The sequence below is a fragment of the Tinamus guttatus genome, unplaced genomic scaffold, assembly GCF_059628265.1.
Source record: "Tinamus guttatus ecotype Peru unplaced genomic scaffold, ASM5962826v1 Tinamus_guttatus_pri_ptg000489l, whole genome shotgun sequence".
Taxonomy (NCBI): Eukaryota; Metazoa; Chordata; class Aves; order Tinamiformes; family Tinamidae; genus Tinamus; species Tinamus guttatus.
The window spans coordinates 3,948,759-3,966,801 of NW_028289023.1; the positions used below are offsets into that span (position 1 = coordinate 3,948,759).

Genomic DNA, 18,043 nt, shown 5'->3' on the forward strand with positions numbered 1-18,043 from the left:
GATAAATGTAGAGTGTGCTTACACAGTCTGTAACAATTCTGCAATTTTGCTTGGCTGTACAAAGCCTGTACAGTTATGTTTGGCTTTCTGAATATGTTAGGAATTAGTAAGTTTGGACCTAGAATTTAACTGTTTCAGTTAGTAAACCACCCCCTGCTTTTCACCAAGGCAAAAGATGAAGAAAAAAAGATGTTTTACACTTCATTGCTTGAGATATTATTTGACGATGTGTCTGAGACAGTCTAGGAGCTTGCGCTTACTGAAAGGTGGCCTGGTCTCCCTTCTGACTCCCTTTCCTGCAGTTTTCCTTGTTTTTGCTCTAGCAATTGGCCTAGTGAATCCAGCCGACAGAATACAGATCCAAAAAAGAAGCAAGCAGCTTTCTGCTCTGTTCATGTGCCAGGTTGGGAGAGGGGAACAGTGGTCTAGAGGGGTTGCTCTAGAGACCAGGAAAGTGCACACAGTTGTCACATCGCTTTTACGGTCGCATCTGGCGCTGCTCTAGCTGCAAAGTGGGACTCACCCAAGAAGCCTTTGTCATTACCTTGTGACTGAAATTCCCCTGAATCTTTTCCAGGCTTTCCAAGGTCTTGTGATTCCTGGCAATTTAAATATTTTGCAGTGCAACTTTATGATGGTTGCATGAATTTCTGCTGATCTTAGTCAAATTTTGCCCAAACAAATTCAATAGAGATGTGCATGAGCAGACACCAGATTGGAATATTATTATTCAATGTTAACTCATAAACATTTCTATTATGTATTAGGAGGAAAGAAGAAATGTCTTAATTTTCCATGTTACCACACAGTATCAGGCACAGGAAATGAGCGTAGGCAAATGAGAGAAAGGAGGAAGAAGGATGTCATTCCAGCTTGGATAGAGAAATCATTTGTTTTCCAGAAGATCTATCAGCAATAAGAGCAAGAAAAGTACAGCTCCCAGGACTCTCTAATGCATGTTGGACATCAGACCAACACTGCTGAGAAGCATATATTTTAGCACATGACAAATCTTCCACCATTGGAAAGGGGCAGTCACAGATCTCTCAAGAAGAGGGAAGGAGAAGTGTAGACTCTCTGCGATCTGTACAGTTCATCCCGCGTGCTCTTTAGCCACATCTTAAGGCCACCGTGATGAATATGACAGGCGAATTGTTCCTGGCAGGCCGAAATCAATTTATGGGTTGCAGTCTGTGTGTTTCTGAGTTACGATTTTTACACAAGCAAAACTTTCGTTTCTAAAAGCTATGTACGTTAGAAGAAAGAGCCAATCTGATCATAACAATCTCCTTGCTGTGTATGCCTCCCTCTTCAGCTCTGTTGGCTTCCAGATTTCTGTCATCTCTGTTTTCACTTCCAAAGCCCTTCAGAGTTTACATCTGTCTCCTACAGCATAAGCTTATTCTCTTGCCTTGTTATGTTTTCAAAATAGAAGCTTTAGACCTCCTTCTGTGCCATTACTTAAGCCTGGAGGAAACTGCCTTCATCATTTTCAAAACGGATGATTATGTAGTACCATTCTCTGACCCTTGTCAAAAGTCTTTCTTTCCCATAAAAGGCTGGATGACAGTCAGCTTCCAGAGGACTGAGGCCATTGCCTGCCACGCAACCCAAACAGTCTGGCTTTTTTTGTATCACTGTCAGAATGTCTCTATCCTTCTATCTTCTCTTGTGCTTAAATTTCCAAGTGGGAAATAGTCCTTTTTACTTTCATGTGTAATATTAGCTCATCCTATACGGTTTATGACCGGGGCCCATGGGTGTTACATGTGTTTAATAATCATCTATTTTCTTCTTGTGTGCTCTTCTTCAGAGAGTGCTATCAAAGCTTTGCTCTCGTCATAAAATGTGATCAGGTGGTAGCTTAATGAGGGTGTTTACACTGTAACAGTTGTACTGTTTCCAGGACCGCATTATCCTGTTCAGAGGTGACACAGGTATCGCAGTGCTTTGTGGATGCCCCTCAAGATACGTCATGTAGGTCTTCTAAGGAGCATTTTACTTCATGTGCCTCTCTTCCCTCCTCCCCCTGACCATTATGGTTGGATGAGGATGAGGAAAACTGCTTTTTCAGGAATTGTGTGAATACAGGGGTAGACTGATCTCTCTCTTCTGTATCTCCTTGCTTGTATACCTAAGGATCAGGTGCTCTCTTGGCTTTAGGAAGGCACTCAGCATTCACACTGGGCTCTTGTCTGCTCTAACAGCCATATATGATGTGTGTTTGTGTGTTGCTGCTTCCCAGAACAGCCCTCTATCTCCTAACAAGCCTTATGCGTTGTTCCTGCAAATGTACCTCAAATGTACCTGTCCACTTAGACCCCACAGAGGAAGGTTCTGTACAGCTACTGATTAGTTGCACACACATACCTATCTTTTGCTGCATATTCAAAATATCTTGCAGTTCTTTTTTAGTTACTAACATATTCTTGTCCTGGCTGAAGCTGAAATTGTGGGGTATGCGTTTAAGCTCCAAAAGAAAAGTCCTACAACAAAGGATGCTCCCATATACACATTTTTCTGTGGTTTTATTCCTGAACTTACAAAGGTATTAACATAAGCTTTAAAACAATGCAGATATAATCCCCCATATAAGCTGTCTTCAGCAAATGAGATGAGAATCCAGCTTGTCCCATGGTCTTCCTTTGCCTTCAGGATAGCTATTTTAATTGATCTTCCTATGTTGTACCATGACAAACTAGTTGTCTGTTTATACTGTACATCTTAGCATTGCCTGGGACATGTGATCTTAGCAGAGGTAGAGCCTGAACAACTTAAGTTCAGAAATGGAAAGCTGGAGTGGATATACAAAACATTGACCAACAAAAATACTACGTTGTGCTAGCATATTGTGCTTGAAGTACAGTTCTATATACATGCTAATATGTTTACAGTGCAAAGAAATGTAGGTTAGTTTATTCACAAAGTCATGTTCTATAATTTTTCTATGAAATTGTCCATAAACCTGCTTCACAGGTTCAATTCCACAAGCAGCACCAGTTTAAACAGTTTCAAGTAAACTACAATATGCAGAGATCATTTTTATACTCCCTGAGTATGAGTAATCAACACGAGGATTTCTTTGATTATTTAACAAAGAAAGCATCTTGCAACTATACTAAGGATCCTTTCTTGACCAGACTCCCCAAATTGCCATGAGGATAATCATGATAATCACGGTGTAAAGCGTGCAGACTGCAGCCAGTTCATCTCCACGCTGCTGTTTGGGCCCAGAGGCACCGTGCCAGTTCTCACGAATGTTTGTGGTGCTTTTTGGCCTGTGAGCACGGAGAGAATGTATCCTGCCAAAACGAAAAGCAAGATTGAGATTAAAAATGGAGCGTTTTATTAAGAGTTCAATAGTGTTTATAATGAAGTACAGAGTGTGCATTGAATCATTGACTAGATTTGGGAAAGAGCTCTTCAAACTGTATGGGGCTAATAGAGTCATTTCCTTAATTGGAAATGCAGAACATTTACCAGCCATTTGGTGTATCTCTCCCACTGACAGGCAGAGAGACTGCTTATGGGCTTGTTAGAGGACATAGAGCGCTCTTCTTCGCTGTTGATAGAGATCCGTTCATCCTTTTCATTTTGTAAAATTGTGATAGGATTAAAACACAATTTATCAGTTTCAATCCATGGGAATAAGCACAGCACGTGCTGTGTGATCTTCCCATTCTGCTCAGCTAATGTGTTTTTTATTTCTTCCTTTCAGAGGGAACTTCCCTCAGCAGGCTTTGTCAGGGTATTTTTTAGCCAAAGACACCAGTCAGGAGTAACTATGCAAAGGGCATCTGCAGCATTCCACGCAGGAATATTTTGGCTTGCTTTGCTGCCTTTCTCAAGGGGGTTAAGAGCAAAAGTGCTAGACTATATGAAGCGACTCCTGTCAATACTCCAGTATCTCAATGGTAACTTGCCCTGGCTGCAGTGCTCCTCATCTGAGCGGTAATACTGAAAGGACATGCGTCAGCTCGAGCTTTTCAAGAAGCTTAGAAGGGGTCTGAGAAGTGCAACACATTACAACTCTTGTTCATAGCTGTCCGGGCTATTATTGCACAGAAGAATAGGAGTTACCAAAAAATAAAACCCCAAACATTAGATAAGACTCAGTTTATGAGTTAGGAACTCTTAACCACAAATCGTCCTTATGCCTACTTGGAGGAGAGCTGTTAGAACTGATTTTTAAAGATGAAGGGCTTGGAAGCACGAACTGCACAAGGTAACTTGTCAATGAAACAAATTCTGCAGCTGATATTTTACATAAACTACTTTCAGAGTGAGCAGTACATTTTTAACACTTGTGACAAAGGCTATCTTCTGTGTCATGCATAACGGCAAATCAAACGACACGGTTAATGCTAACCTGGCAGCATCAAGTTAAGATCACGAGAGGAATAACTTCCCTGTCAGTAGCTTGGTTTCCTACTGTGGCTGTCTGGGGAATGCAGTGCATGCAGCTTACCTTCTGGCATTCATGTTATCCTGGTGGTCGAGGTGCCAATAAAACAGATTTCTTCTTGCAGAGAGGGAAAAGTTGTCCTTTTTTTACCCTCTTGCTCCCTCTCACAAAGAAGCAAAGTTTTCACGAGACTCTTTGTCCCTGATCTGGACAGCACAGAGAACTCAGCTCTTGATATATGTCAAGTCAAAATTCAAAAATTACTGATTTTCTAAAGCTGTTTTTGACAAAGTTCTCCAAAAAAATCTCCAGAGCAGCTCAAGAGGCAAATAATGAGTAATCCCAACGACTGACTGCTCCTTTTAACTGCTGGGATCCCTTCTTATAAACAGTAGCTGGCTGCTAAAACACTGCCAAATTCTTAGCAACAGAAGTAATGCATGGATGAAGGGTGCTAGTGGTGAAAAATGCAGGAGGATGAGCTGTAACTTACAGCTACTTTTTGTTAGATCACTGGCTATCTTCTGTGTAACACTTAGTTACAATTATTCCTTGGTTAATTTGCCTGGAGTGAAATTTCAAGCTGCTATCACTTACAAGTGCTCTAATACTCTGACAGCTCTGGGAAAAGGAGGTGCCTTCAACAATCTGTGGACTTTCATAACACAATCACATTCAATAAGCAGTCTGTATAATGGCATAGAAGAAAACATTTGGACATTTAGAGATAGTAACTATAAGGAAATCTGCAGCAGGAAATTTAAAATTTGAAGTTTTGCCATTTCCTGTTCATTGTGTCTAAACAAGATGAGAATTTTGTTGCCACGTGTTAATGTGATGTGAATTGTCTGTTCACTTGTCATAACTCCCAGGTGTCTCAGGAATTAGAGCTGATTAAAAAAAATGTAATAGCAGCAGTAAAATCATAGCATTTTTTTCCTTTTACGCATTTTGACCACCTGTAAGAATTCCTTTTTTTATTATAAAATCAATGAAGTGTCACAACAACATGGATCAGAGCTTTTCTTAGTCTTTAAATAGTGATGATTTTCTCTCAGCTGAGTTAAGCTGATTGTCATAATGAAATTCACCAGGTGACTGCAATGTGAATTAACTTGCACTGGGCACTGGTGTTGCCTACTATAAATGTCCATTTTGTAGGTGGGCAGCACTACTGTGGGGTGAATAAGCCCTACTGTTATTTCTGCTTTGCCTTAAAGCCAGAAATCTGTTATTTGCCTTGTGCCCTTCAGCTAGAATTATGCTCTGGAAATCAGATTTTGTTTGGGGGGTTAAGTTTCCTGAAAGTGCATGTGCCATATGCAACCCCTTTGAACGAAGACCTGAGTAGAAAGCATAAATGGGCCAGTGTATAAGAAAAACAAACAAATAAACAAACACCAAAGAGTAGCACATATCCTCGTGTACCGGGATTTTCCTCTGCTAAACCACTGATACTATTCAGTAAAGGAGAAACAGGGGCTTTAAAAATCTAGCAAATCTCCAGACTTTCAAGCAGTTTGAATAGAAACTATTTTTATGTTTCTCTGATGAAATGTCACATATATTTCGTTTGTCTCTGCCCAGTAACAATAATTAAAAGGTGCTGTGCCAGTGCAGAAGTTCTACCATAAGTTTTTCATTGAGTTTACGATGCTTTAATAAATCTAATAGTTTAGTTTGTAGGGCTTCTGAATGTACAGGATTAAAATTTGTGGTGTAAAAAAACAAGCAGAAGCTCTTCTTTCCCAAAACAAAATATGAACAGCTTCATATATCATCTTTAAACTGTCAAAAAGTAAAATAACCTCCATTTCCCATTTGAATTTTACTTTAAATTTCTTGTCATTTATTATCGCTGTTGACTAAGACAAATCTGAGCTTGCAGTTCTGGTGCATTTCTACAAGCTTTTGTCTTCACACATGCAGCATTTGTGTTTTAATATAAATCATACTTGGTTCCTTTAGTTTTAGTAAAACCATTAGCAGTGTCCAAACATGTCCTGGGATATTATTTATGCTCTGGAAAATGTTATATTGAATTTCAAATACAAAGTAAATGTTTAAAAGCTTACAAAATTAAATGTTCTTAATCTTAAGGCTGACTTCGTTTACTCCTACTCGTCTGTCATGTCGTAAAACTCTTTTCCATAAATACCATGTATAAAAAGAGCTATTTTGACCTCAGCAAAACTTTAACGGTTTAACTGAAACTGTGGTGAGCCTCCATTGCCTTTCAGTGAACTTGTTGCAGCTTTACTTGGAATTTATCACTGCGCGTTTCCATAGAAGTGGGGGTGCCCGTTACTCCCAGCGGCTGCGCCAGGAGCAGAACACAAGGGTGTAAACGGAATAAAACACATTGGTTTCTGCAACCAGTGGAGCAGCTGCAGCTGTCAAGCAATTCCTTGTTATTAATGTTTTAAAAATGATTTTCATAGAAAAATAGGAATATTATAATGACTTCCAGGAAGAGATTAAGACTGCACTATGGAGTTATAGGGATCCCCTGACTTGAGTCAGTTGTAGCTTTTTCAGACCAGATCCTAAAAGATAGAGGCAGAGCTGGTTCTGCTAGAGGAGTTTGGGGCCTATTTCCTTAAAAGTGATGATTATGGTAGACACCTCAATAAAAACAGTACACTGAGTTCATCTCTTCCCCACCCCACCCCTCCTTTTTTTCTCCTTTTATTTCCTCTTTCCTCCACTTCAGATTTTGCACCCATGGCCCTTTCTGGGTGTTTCCCCCATTCCCGTTGCTTTCGCGAGGACTTTTCCCAGGTCTCCCCCTCTGAGGCAGTGCGCGGCCGTTGGGGCGCGCGGCCGACTACGCGCCCCAGCGGCCCCCGCGACCCCGGCCAAGGCACCGTTATGCTTCGAACCGGCCAATGAGAGCGCGCGCAGCGCGTCACGTGAGCGGGGGGCGCGATTTCAAACGTGGCGCCGGCAGCGCAGGGTGGCCTTGTTCGCGGCGGTGGCAGCGGCGGTGGCAGCGGGACGAGGTGAGCGCGAGGTGGTCCGGGGTGGCCGTGCGGGGCGCCCTGGCGGCTCCCCCACCGAGCAGCGTGTGTCCAGGAGCACAGGCGCGGCCCCGCCGCAGCTCTGCCGCTTAGGTCGGGTGAGGCCCTTGCCCGTCTGTGGGAGGTTTAGTTACTGCTTGGTCCATTTGGTGCCCTGTCTGAGGAGAGCACAGTGGGATTTCTGTGGCTCTTCAAAGTGCTCCGTTGTGAGGCTGTTGCTGGAATCCCCACACGAGCTTCCAGTGGGGGTGTTCACCTGCTTTCTGATGTGCCACAGTCATAACAATTATCTGTGACTTTAATGCCTTTTAAAGCCTACTGCACAGTATTCTGTATTTTCTAGATACTATGGAGGAAGGAAAAGAAACAGTAGCATGTTGCTCAAGTCCCCTGACTAAAGAGAGACCGGGTATTTGCCCGAGCAATGGTAGGTGGCAAATGTTTCAAAATATACTCTAGCTGGTGCATCCTGTACTAAAAACTATCTAGATCTCTTGTATCTAGTTTATAACTAGTTCTGCATACTTTTTTTTGGATGGGTTTCTGTTACCCACCTCAATGGCCTGAGCTCCTTCAGAACTTGTGTTAGAGCAGCTGTTTCAGTGATGTGAGGTGATGGGCCTCCCTTCTCTATGCCTAGTTTGAGCTCCTCCCTTTCCTTAGATCTTCCAGGATATTTGTGCACCCGTGACAATTATGATCATATGCCTGGGTGTAACTTTGTAATTTCTTTGAACTAATAAATGTTGTATGTCTGTTCCATGTTAATTACTTAAACTCAGTAATTGCATTTGCTGTATGACGTTAGCCTCACCAAATTATCAAAGCATAATTCAATACAAATTGCTGAAAATGTCTCTATGGCAAAATTCTAATGAAATTATTATAGTTTCAGACTTTACTCTGCTGACTGATGAAAAGTTTGATTTTAACCTTTCACTGTCTCCTGCAAGGTGAGCTAGGTGTCCACAAGTAAGTACATCTTTAAAATGTCAGTAAGTTAGGCTCTTGACTGACTAATTTTTATTCATAGTGGAAATGAAGATGAAGTTTTTGTTGGACCTCTGGGACACAAAGAAAAATGTATTGCTGTCAGCATTGAAGCAACAAAAAATGCTGAAAAAAAGGCTGCATCTCCTTCTGGTGGTAAACTTCTGTGGAGCCCACTTGCAGGAGAGAAATTTGTTGAAATTTTCAAAGAAGCTAATTTGATTGCACTACAGATAGAGACTGGAAATAAGAATGAACAGAACAAAACTACCCAGTCAGAAGAACAAGGAAACAAGGTTACAGAAAAGTTTGTGGAAGATTCTCTGTCAAAACTGAAAATATTGAGAAATGAAAATACAGAAAGAAGTCCCAGGGCCATTAAAAGGGAGACATACTGTGTGTGGGAGAGTCCAGTCTGTCAATTGCCACCTTCCTTTCAGAAAAAAACAGATAAACTTTTTTTAAATGAAAAAACACATGTTCTTCATACTCCGCCAAACAGAAGCCCTGTTAAAACTCATATATCTCCTAAAATTGCTGGGTCACCATTGGCTCAGGACCAGAAAGCTAAGGAAAGAAGTAAAAAGACAACTGGCAAACTGCAAATGTCCAAGTCTTCATCTGCTCTTGGGAAAAACAATTTTTTGACTGTAGAAAAGGTAAAGACAGATTCTGTGTAACAGTGTTTTTGCTAAACATGGTCTTTGAGTTACAGGAGTTTTTAAACAGTCCATGAACTCTTATTAGTGTAATACTCTGGTGTTTCTCTGTGCCTTAAGAGCCTCAAACTGGAAATAATAAATCTAATGGCTGCCAAGCGCAAAGAAGGCGGCAAGTACTGTGTTACAGCACCCATCTAGACAGTCTATTAGGACAAGGTTAAGCACCTGCAGATGTTCTTCTGTTTTCATTTCTATTAGTGTCATCACTGCTTCTTTATCAATGTCTAAACAAACATTTAACTGATAAAATCACAGCTGTGTCCTTGGTGACTTACTGTGATAAAATGGCTTTTCTTCCAACTCCTGTCAAAGGTGATAAGGTAGGGGAAAAAAGGCAGAATTATTTTGATAGGAAATTCATTTAGTTCTGGGTCTGCCTATACCTTGCCTCCAATTCTTAACAGGATTGATTTGCTGTATATGATTTAGGGTGTGGTGTAACCAGCCAAATTCTATGCTCTTCTCTGTCTAAGAAGACAGCTTTGGATGATACAGGTAAATACTGTAATTACCCTTGAAAAAGTTAAAGCAAAAGAATATGCGTTAAAGACCATTAAATCCTAAACCCTAGCCCTATTAAAAGTAACTCTCATAATTACATCCACCTATATCCTTAAAATTATATGAAACTCGTGCTGACGAACTGTTGTTGCAGAACTGTCCCTAGGTTGGCTTCTAATCATATGGGTTGAAGCCTGTTCTAATGCCTGAAAAATGTTAGACTGAATTTAAACTATCAACCTGAAGACCAAGGACTTGACTGGAATTCAAAGGCTTCTTCATTGCCTTGACAAAATCAAGTTGTGGAAGAACTTTACAGTGGCTTTTAGAAACAATGATAGCTTTTTAATGTTCTTCTGAAATTTACAGCCTAAATCAGGAAAACACAGTAGCATTTCTCCAAAGAGAGACTTGAACAGCATGGGATCATATGAGGATCTTCTTTCTGATAAATCAAGTACTGCTTCAGATGTCTTTGAGTCTTCATTCAGTGGCAGTTCCTCAATACAAGACAAAAAAGCCCTTCCTGCACCAAGTAAGGTAATGGCAAGTATTTTTATATGAAAATAATCTTGATATTAATCTTTTTTCTTTTTACTGAAATATAGTTTACATTTCAATTTAAAGCTGTACTGCTATGTATAATACATTCAATGGAAAGCTGCCTCTTGTTCCACATTGTAATTCTTGAATGTGTTCTGTGTCTGTATCTCGAAGAAAGTATTTAAGAGCAACTATGTATGCAACTATGTGGTGGGTTAACAAATATTACCTTTATGTTAAAGCACTAGCTTGAAAAAAAGCAAATTGCCATTTTCTGCAAGAACCATGTTTTTTGATGGCTGTAGTTAACCACCATGAAAAGACTGCCATAACATGCATGAAGGTAAAAATATCTCTAGCTGTTGATTTTGAACCTTTAGACACCTACTTTTATGCTGCACCCTCTACACAGGGAAGGCTGCAAATCCCTCTGGATGGGTCATTTGCAGGAGCCAAATCCTGCCTCCATCCCAAGTCAGCACCACTAGGAACCTTGTGTTGTAGTCCGCAAAATAGCAGGATCTCTTAGTTGCATCCACAGTGAGTAGCCTCAGCCTTGTTGCTGTTTTTCAGATGCAGCAAGGGGTTACTTTCTGCAAATCATTATGGTTTCCTTGAGGAACCAAAGAAATAGCGTGGCGATGCTAAAAAGCATGTGGACAAGGAGGGCACGTGACTGGAAGGGAAGTGTAACTTAGAGCACCAGGCTTGGCCTGTGCCTGCCCAAATGGGAGCTGGCTGCTGCACAGTCTGCCTTTCTGTGGGAATTGGTGGTGTGCTGCTTACCAGGATGTGCCTGTTTTCCCTTGTAAGGCTACAGCCCTGCGGTCCTGAATGGTAGCACAGTGTTGTGAGGTGTGCTGCATGAATGGGGTCCATCTGACAAAAATACAGTGCGCTTTTCTGCGAGTTAACAGGAAACTAGAGCAATGTATTGCAAAACCATTGGTACTTGCCTGCTGCAATATGAACTTCTGGCAAGCACATGTACCTGAATGGTGGATGTTGTGTGTATGTTTAACTTTTTGCCATATTTAGTACTGCTAGAATTTCCTTAGCTGAAATCTGTATTTTTAAGCAGTAGTTTCTGATATAGTATATAACTTTCTCTTGCACTCTTGTGTAACTTTTCATGTGAAGGTAAATAGGGTGCAGGACATCCATGCTTGTTATTTATTCCTGCCACAAGTTCAATGTCACACTTCAGATCTCTTATTCAATTCTGTATAATAAGTGAACTGTGTTTCCAAGAAGACTTTATTCTAAATGGTGGTGTGAGCAAAGACCACAGAAGGGCATGAACTACAATACTAAGCAAGTCTAACAAAATGATGTGTTAAATGCCTTTTACTTTGGAGTAAACTATATTTTTATGATTCAGTTTGGCTTAAAGAAGGTGACAACGCATCTGAAACTCCCTGGTGCTGCTGGTGGTCTCACAAGACAGACTACTTCATCTTCTTCATCCACTTCCAGCCTGAACTCAAGTTTATCCATTTCTCCCATACGCAAAAATGGTAATTGCTTTTGCAACAGATGTGCTCTATAAATCCGTTTCAAAATAGCTAAGCATCTCTTGGATTGTGAACTTAAGTATGTTTGGATGCTGTCTAGTACATACAGACAGCACGAAACATTTTGAACAGAGATCTTAGACTTTTTAGAAGCTTTTTTAGACTCTCCAAATCCATATGGAGATAAGTCTTAGATCTCGTTTGCAATAACCAGATACGCTCAATCCGAAGCAGTAAAAATATGCACTGCCTCAGGAAATCTGTTGTTATGCATGCTTTTCTATATTATAGCTAAGCATGTGAGCTTTTGAATGCTGTGAGCTTGTCTCGCTCAACTTTGTTTTTTTCTTTTTCTGAACTACAGAAGGAACGTGGAATGCCTGTCTGCAAACCCTGGCTTTCTGTAAACCTGTTAAAAGAATGGGTTTTACTCAAAACTAAATTCAATATTGGAATAAAACGGAATATAGATAAGGTGTTATAGTGTAATAGACATCTATTTGACCCTTTCAGTTAACCTCAAAGGATCAGGAAAATGGTTTTCTCAACTGACAGGTGTAAGCATTGTAGTTCTTGCATGTCTAGCAAGATACCAAGCTATTCCAAATTTTTATTCTGTACCTGCTTCTGGACTGGGCCAACTTGAGGTATCAATAAAACCTAAAGTGTAGTAAGAGCTTCCTATACAACTGGAACAAGTGTCAAGGTTAATACTACTAAGGAAAGTCATTAAAACTGAGTAAAAAAAAGCTATACTGAAAACTGAGGAAAAGTTGAGGATGTGATAGATCATATGGTATAAATCAGAATAATTTGAATGATAGTTTTGTTCCCTTTAAGTTAACAATGCTGGAAGAAAATACTGAAAATAAAACTTGAATCTGCAAGCTCTTTTGATATTTCTGGCAGAATATGCTTTGACTTGATTACAGTAATTCAGTATGTTGGTGAGGTATTGCTTAAAATGGGCAGAGTTGCTTGAGAATTTAAGGAGGGAGTGCATTTTCAGTATTTGTATGTTCTCCTTAAAGTTCAGTGGCAAATTGCTACTTTCTGTATATCTTGTGTGAACTTAATTATTTGCTTATTCAAACAAGTAACAATAAGCAATCATTTTGAATTTAACTTAGTTTTCTTTTCAGGTAAACCAAGTGTGTCTTCAAAAGCCTGTGTGAGTGGCTCTCAACTTCCATCTAATACAAATAGATTGGCTCTGCTTAGGCCCATGAGAGCCTCTTCTCTGCAGGCTGCCAACACTGAGAGATCTGGCAAGGAAGCAAGATCAGCCAGCACTCCAAAAACTTCTAGTGCTGCAAATTCAGCCAAATCTGCAGCTTCTACCTCATCATCTGAGGCCATGCGCAGTGGAATTCAGAGGCTTAGTTCTCTTCCCAATCTGCAGAAGCTAAGTCAGCAGAATAAAGATGGAAGTGTAACAAAAGGAAGCTTGTGTCCAAAGCTTAAGCCTAGAGTTCCATCTGTTCTTACAAGTCAGATTAAGGTCCCAGTGAAGGGTGGAGGTAAGCACATGCTTTGTGACCCATCTCCTGATAATTTGACTGACAAAATTAAATGATTTCTCAAATCCCTGTCACTTGTTTTATTAAATTTCTGTCCAGTTCTTGGATGAACAAAATATTTTAACTGAAAGATATCTACAGTTGTAAAATGACTGAGTGATTAACAATTAACACTAAGAATGTGTTTCTCTTCAGATACAGCACCAGGCAAACCAGTTTCAAAAGCAGCACCATCTCTTGGATTAACTTTTTGTAGCAGATTTGGAAGGTAGGGCATAACTGAAAGGTGAATATGCTGAGACATGCTTTTCAGTGTAACACAGCTGGTTGTTTCTCTGGTCCCTGAAGACTTCCATATTCTCTTAATCTGTGTGTTCTTTACTAGTACTGAGAACTCAAGCCACTATTTGAGAGCTGGCTGCTTCTCTCCAGCATAAGCAGTGTTAATGCCTATTGGGACTGATGTTTTAAAAAATATTCTAAAGAATATTCTTTGCAATATTAGACTGGCCACGATTGTTTATGGCATGAAAATACTATGATACTAAAATACACTTCACAGTGTTTCATGAAGTAAAACCCATGTTATACTACTGTGATCAATTCCATGAGGCCCATCCCTTTGTGCCAAAGGCAAGCTCACTTCTAAGTGGTAGAATAATATTGTTCCCAGAAGCTAATGCAAATGTCATGTTCTAGTGCCATGGCAGTGAGCACTCCTGTGAAACACTCAGAAGAAGGAGTCTCCCAGAATTCTTGTTTCCGCGAGCGCTCGGTTTCGATGACTCCCTCCAGTTTGAAGCGGACTGCGTTACCAACATCCATCCGTCGCATCTCGGGGTTTCCAGCAGTGACTCCTAGAAATGCCCCAAGAATGGCAGCTTCTCCTGCTCACCAAACTTTCAGCCTATCTGCCAAAAAGAGCCTTACAGATGGGTAAGGCAGAACCTCAAAACAGTGGTTAGGCAAACTGCTCTAAACTAAACTTTAAAGTCTCTATCAAATTCAAAGAATGTTAGAATGGAATACTCGAATATTTAGATTCAGTATAGGTTTAGTGTATCTAGAAGTGTAATGCTGTAAACTCTATTAAAGATGAGTCAAAATTAGGCATTTAAGAACTTATTGGCATTTCTTTAACTAGGGTGTAACTTGTATCTGTTCTCATTAAAAATTGAGGTAGATTTGGAGCCAGTGTTGTTCTACTATTGCCTGTTGAGGGTAAGTAGCTACTTAAAACCAGTATTACTTTTACCTATGTTTTACACTCTGGTGAATGCTTTAGTTAAATGATACTTTGTTAGAGGTTGGCTGAACTCTATCTTCTCAGCAGTTTTACCTAGGTTTCATTTGAAATAATATCTTGGTCAGTGATGGAATCCTATGCTGTTAACTAAGCTTGTCTGTTTCTCAGTTCTTTAATCATCATGAGGTATTAATTATTGCCACTATTCCTTTCCCCCAGTTCTGAACAGGCAAGAGAGACTAAACCACAGATATCTCCAGAAGATGATATATCTCCTCCACCTGTGCTACCTCTAACACTTGACTTTTCACCAGAAAAGACTGCAGAAATAGTGGAAAGTGAATTACGAGAGAATGGAGTACAAAATCAGCTGTCTGAGATGCAGATTAATGATGTAAGAAAAGGATCTATTTTTCTACACAACTAAGTGAACTGCTTGAATAATATATGAATTATTTTTACTCATACCTCAATTTGAAATATTCCAGTACATGGAATTTAAAGCATGAAAGCTAAAAATCTGAGTATGTGCACCCTCTAGTGTCTATTTTTAGTACTGAGCTCTTCACTAGCTGGTGAAGATCTCTAGCTTGGTGCTAGATCCCAATCTCAAAGTGAATGGTATAATACTTGCAGATTTTATATTGAATTTGCAGCTGTGGATTGCAAGTGGAAAATAAAATGATGGCTTCAGTCACAAAAGGTGTGTCATAAAGCAGTTTTGCAGCCAGGAAAATGCACTGCTATAGAGAAACACAGTTTTTTAATTTGTAGCTTGTTTCTAAATAGTAGCAGTGGAAATACTCAGATATGTGAATTAAACACAGAAGCCCATGTAACAACAGATAAGTTTCTCAAACTTTTTATATTCTTCTGTCCCATGGTGGTTTCAGGCTGAAAAATAACATTATACATCTATTAAAAATTAACTGGTAGTTCTGAAGAGGCCTATTTGTCAAACTGCCTTACAGAATATTTCTATATATTAATGTACAGAATTAGCCCTCTTCTAGGTGATTTACTCAATATATTACTGCATCAATGTATTTCCTATAGTAGCCAACTCAATGCCACATTTGGAGAACTGTTAGAGAATTGCTTAACCCATGCATAGAATAATTAAACTGGACAAAAGCATAACTAAAGCTTGTTGCTCTATGAAATGCTTAATGGCAAAAGAACATTCTGAAATAATTGGTAAGCACTTAAAGATAGCTAGAATCCTCTGAAAGCCTGACTCGATTATAGCTTTGAGTGTTTCATGTTCCAAGGAACTTTTTGCTTTACTTGTCACTCTGATCACACAGTTTATGATGCTAGCTGCTTGTGGGACAAAAACAGTTTCTATGTGGTATGCAAAGTATTCTGCAAGTAATACCCCATCATAAAGTTTAAAATTTAGTTTTATGAGTGAAACTAGCCTCACCGTGAATAGAGAAGACTCAACTTTTTTCCTTATTTATTTATTTTTTAAATTTATTTATTTATTTAGATCTTACTAGTTGATTTTGGAATAGATAAATCTCTCCCTCAGACTTTGGAATGTGAAAGTAGACCTCTGATTGATCTTTCCAATACCCCTGAAGTGAATAAGACTATTACTCTAAAGCCTGCTCTCTCAGCACAGGTAAAGGTAAGTTACATTGGAGTTTTCTGTTTATAATTGCTCTCATTTTTTTTCCAGAAAAGTTGTCTGCTGACTGCATGCACTTGTCTGCAGCGCAGCCCAACAGTATTTCCAGAATTATTTAGCACTAACATATTGTTGAATATGATAGTACATACAAAGCTATCTTTAAGCAAAGAAAGCAAAGTATTAAGCTCTCAAGTAAAGAGAACATGAAGTTTAAAGATAAATCATGTGCACTAAACTACACTTGAAGGAGCAATCTGCAAATAAAAACAGGGTATATTTGGGAAGCAGTACTTAATGTTTAAGTATTTGTTAGAGAAACTGCTCCTGCAGGAGGAGCTGAGAGCTGTCTTCACCACCAGTCATGATGAATCTTACTTTTCTTGAGGATTCTCTGTTCTTGTCAGCAGCAGACCACATGCAGCAAAAAGCTCTAATTCTCTGCAAATTAAATGTCTCATACTGTCCGAAGTTTGAGGGGGAAAGAAAAAAAGTGTATTGGAACCCTTGTTTGAGGTTGGATGTTTCTGGGTGGGTGTTTTTGGTAAGCTGGACTATTCCAGAAGTTTTCAGAGGAAGTAGTAACTATGATGATACTGCCCTCAACACTGAATTGATCCCAGCGTCATTTAATATCAGGCTATTAGAAGGGATCACAAAAAGGGATCATGAAAATGCGCTTTCCAAAGACACGTTTTCAGGAGCTTGGAATTTCTGTGCCCTTCCTTGATGATAGGGCCACTCAAATGCTACTAGTGCCACTAAAGCACTAGTAAGCAATAAAACTTAAATGTTGTGAGCATGGAGGTATCAAACTTCTTACAAGTTTGTGCCTTGTGTGTGTGTTAAAGAATAAATTCAGTCTTTAAAAATCTAGATGTAGATGTTTGAATGGGGTGCTTAGCTGTCTTTTGGGTAATAATCTTAAGTTCAGGATTTCAGTTATGCTACTCCAATATGTCACCACAAATAGTTCAGTGAAATAGAACAAACTGCAATAGCTAAATCTTGTTTTTTTTTTTTTTTTTTTTTTTTCTTTTAGCTAATTGATTTGAGCTCTCCCCTGATCACTCTGAGTCCTGACCTGAACAAAGAAAATCTGGATTCCCCTCTACTGAAGTTCTGAGTATGAATTGAAATGAGGAATTCCTGGCATCTGTGACCTTTAAGGTGTTACCCTTTACTCATAGTGCTTTATGAAGACAGCTCTGGAGTACCTGAAGTGTAAATCAGACATGGTTTGACTATACCAAGATTGTGAGAGTTGCGGTATGCTAATGCTCTCTGCATGGATATGCCACAAGGATGTATTTAAACTTTGCTCTGAGGCAAATGGGATACAAACTGTAGTGGAAATCTGTATTTTTTTCTTCCTACCACTTGTCTTTTGCCTTCTTATCCCCTGAGTGCAATAAAGACTGAATTTAAAAATAAAACGGTTGTTTAAACTAAAAACTGTAGTAAAAGGCTTCCTTTTTTTATACAACATGATTTTTGTTACACTATTTTAGTATTTTACTAATGAATGTTAAAATGTAGTTAAAGGTAGGGGAAACTAGAGCATAGCAAGTCTATAGTGTGTACAAAAGTATAGCAAGTCTGGAACCACCTTCTCTAGGGTTGCTTGATGGTGCAATACACTGAGAGCTGGCCATGCTCCTTGCCACTGTCTTGAGCAAGGTGGGGCCTCTACTGTACAGCTTCTTTTTTCAAGGGAGGAATGAATTCTGCTACTGGGAAATCATGCAGTCAGCAATCAGAATTCAGTAACCTAAGGCTAAACATGCAGTGAAAAAATAATAATTAGAAGGTGTATTTGCTCCATGCTTTTATAAATGCCTTAACTTTATTATAAATAGTTACAGCATGGTAATGTTGCTGCTTGTGCTACTCGCAGTGCTGTATTATGAGGAAAAGTTGCTCTTTCCTGTTCTTTTTTTTTTTTTTTT

General features: G+C 39.4%; 1 protein-coding gene across 1 annotated transcript; it reads left to right on the plus strand.

Moving 5' to 3' along the window:
* Positions 1-7,772: 7,772 nt before the first annotated feature.
* On the plus strand, positions 7,773-17,280 carry GTSE1 (G2 and S-phase expressed 1). The gene is made up of 11 exons (XM_010223822.2): positions 7,773-7,852; positions 8,315-8,378; positions 8,459-9,074; positions 10,008-10,178; positions 11,563-11,698; positions 12,838-13,215; positions 13,411-13,483; positions 13,915-14,151; positions 14,681-14,855; positions 15,954-16,094; positions 17,137-17,280. Exons 1-11 carry the CDS (start codon positions 7,774-7,776, stop codon positions 17,218-17,220), a joined length of 2,154 nt encoding a protein of 717 aa, XP_010222124.2. The 5' UTR covers position 7,773; the 3' UTR covers positions 17,221-17,280.
* Positions 17,281-18,043: the final 763 nt, after the last annotated feature.

Bases quoted from the DNA above. Each gene is read 5' to 3' on its own strand.
- GTSE1 (XM_010223822.2), top strand. From the start codon at position 7,774: ATGGAGGAAGGAAAAGAAACAGTAGCATGTTGCTCAAGTCCCCTGACT. The intron at 9,075-10,007 runs GTAAAGACAGAT...TGAAATTTACAG, and splicing joins ATTTTTTGACTGTAGAAAAG to CCTAAATCAGGAAAACACAG. The intron at 11,699-12,837 runs GTAATTGCTTTT...TTTTCTTTTCAG, and splicing joins TTCTCCCATACGCAAAAATG to GTAAACCAAGTGTGTCTTCA.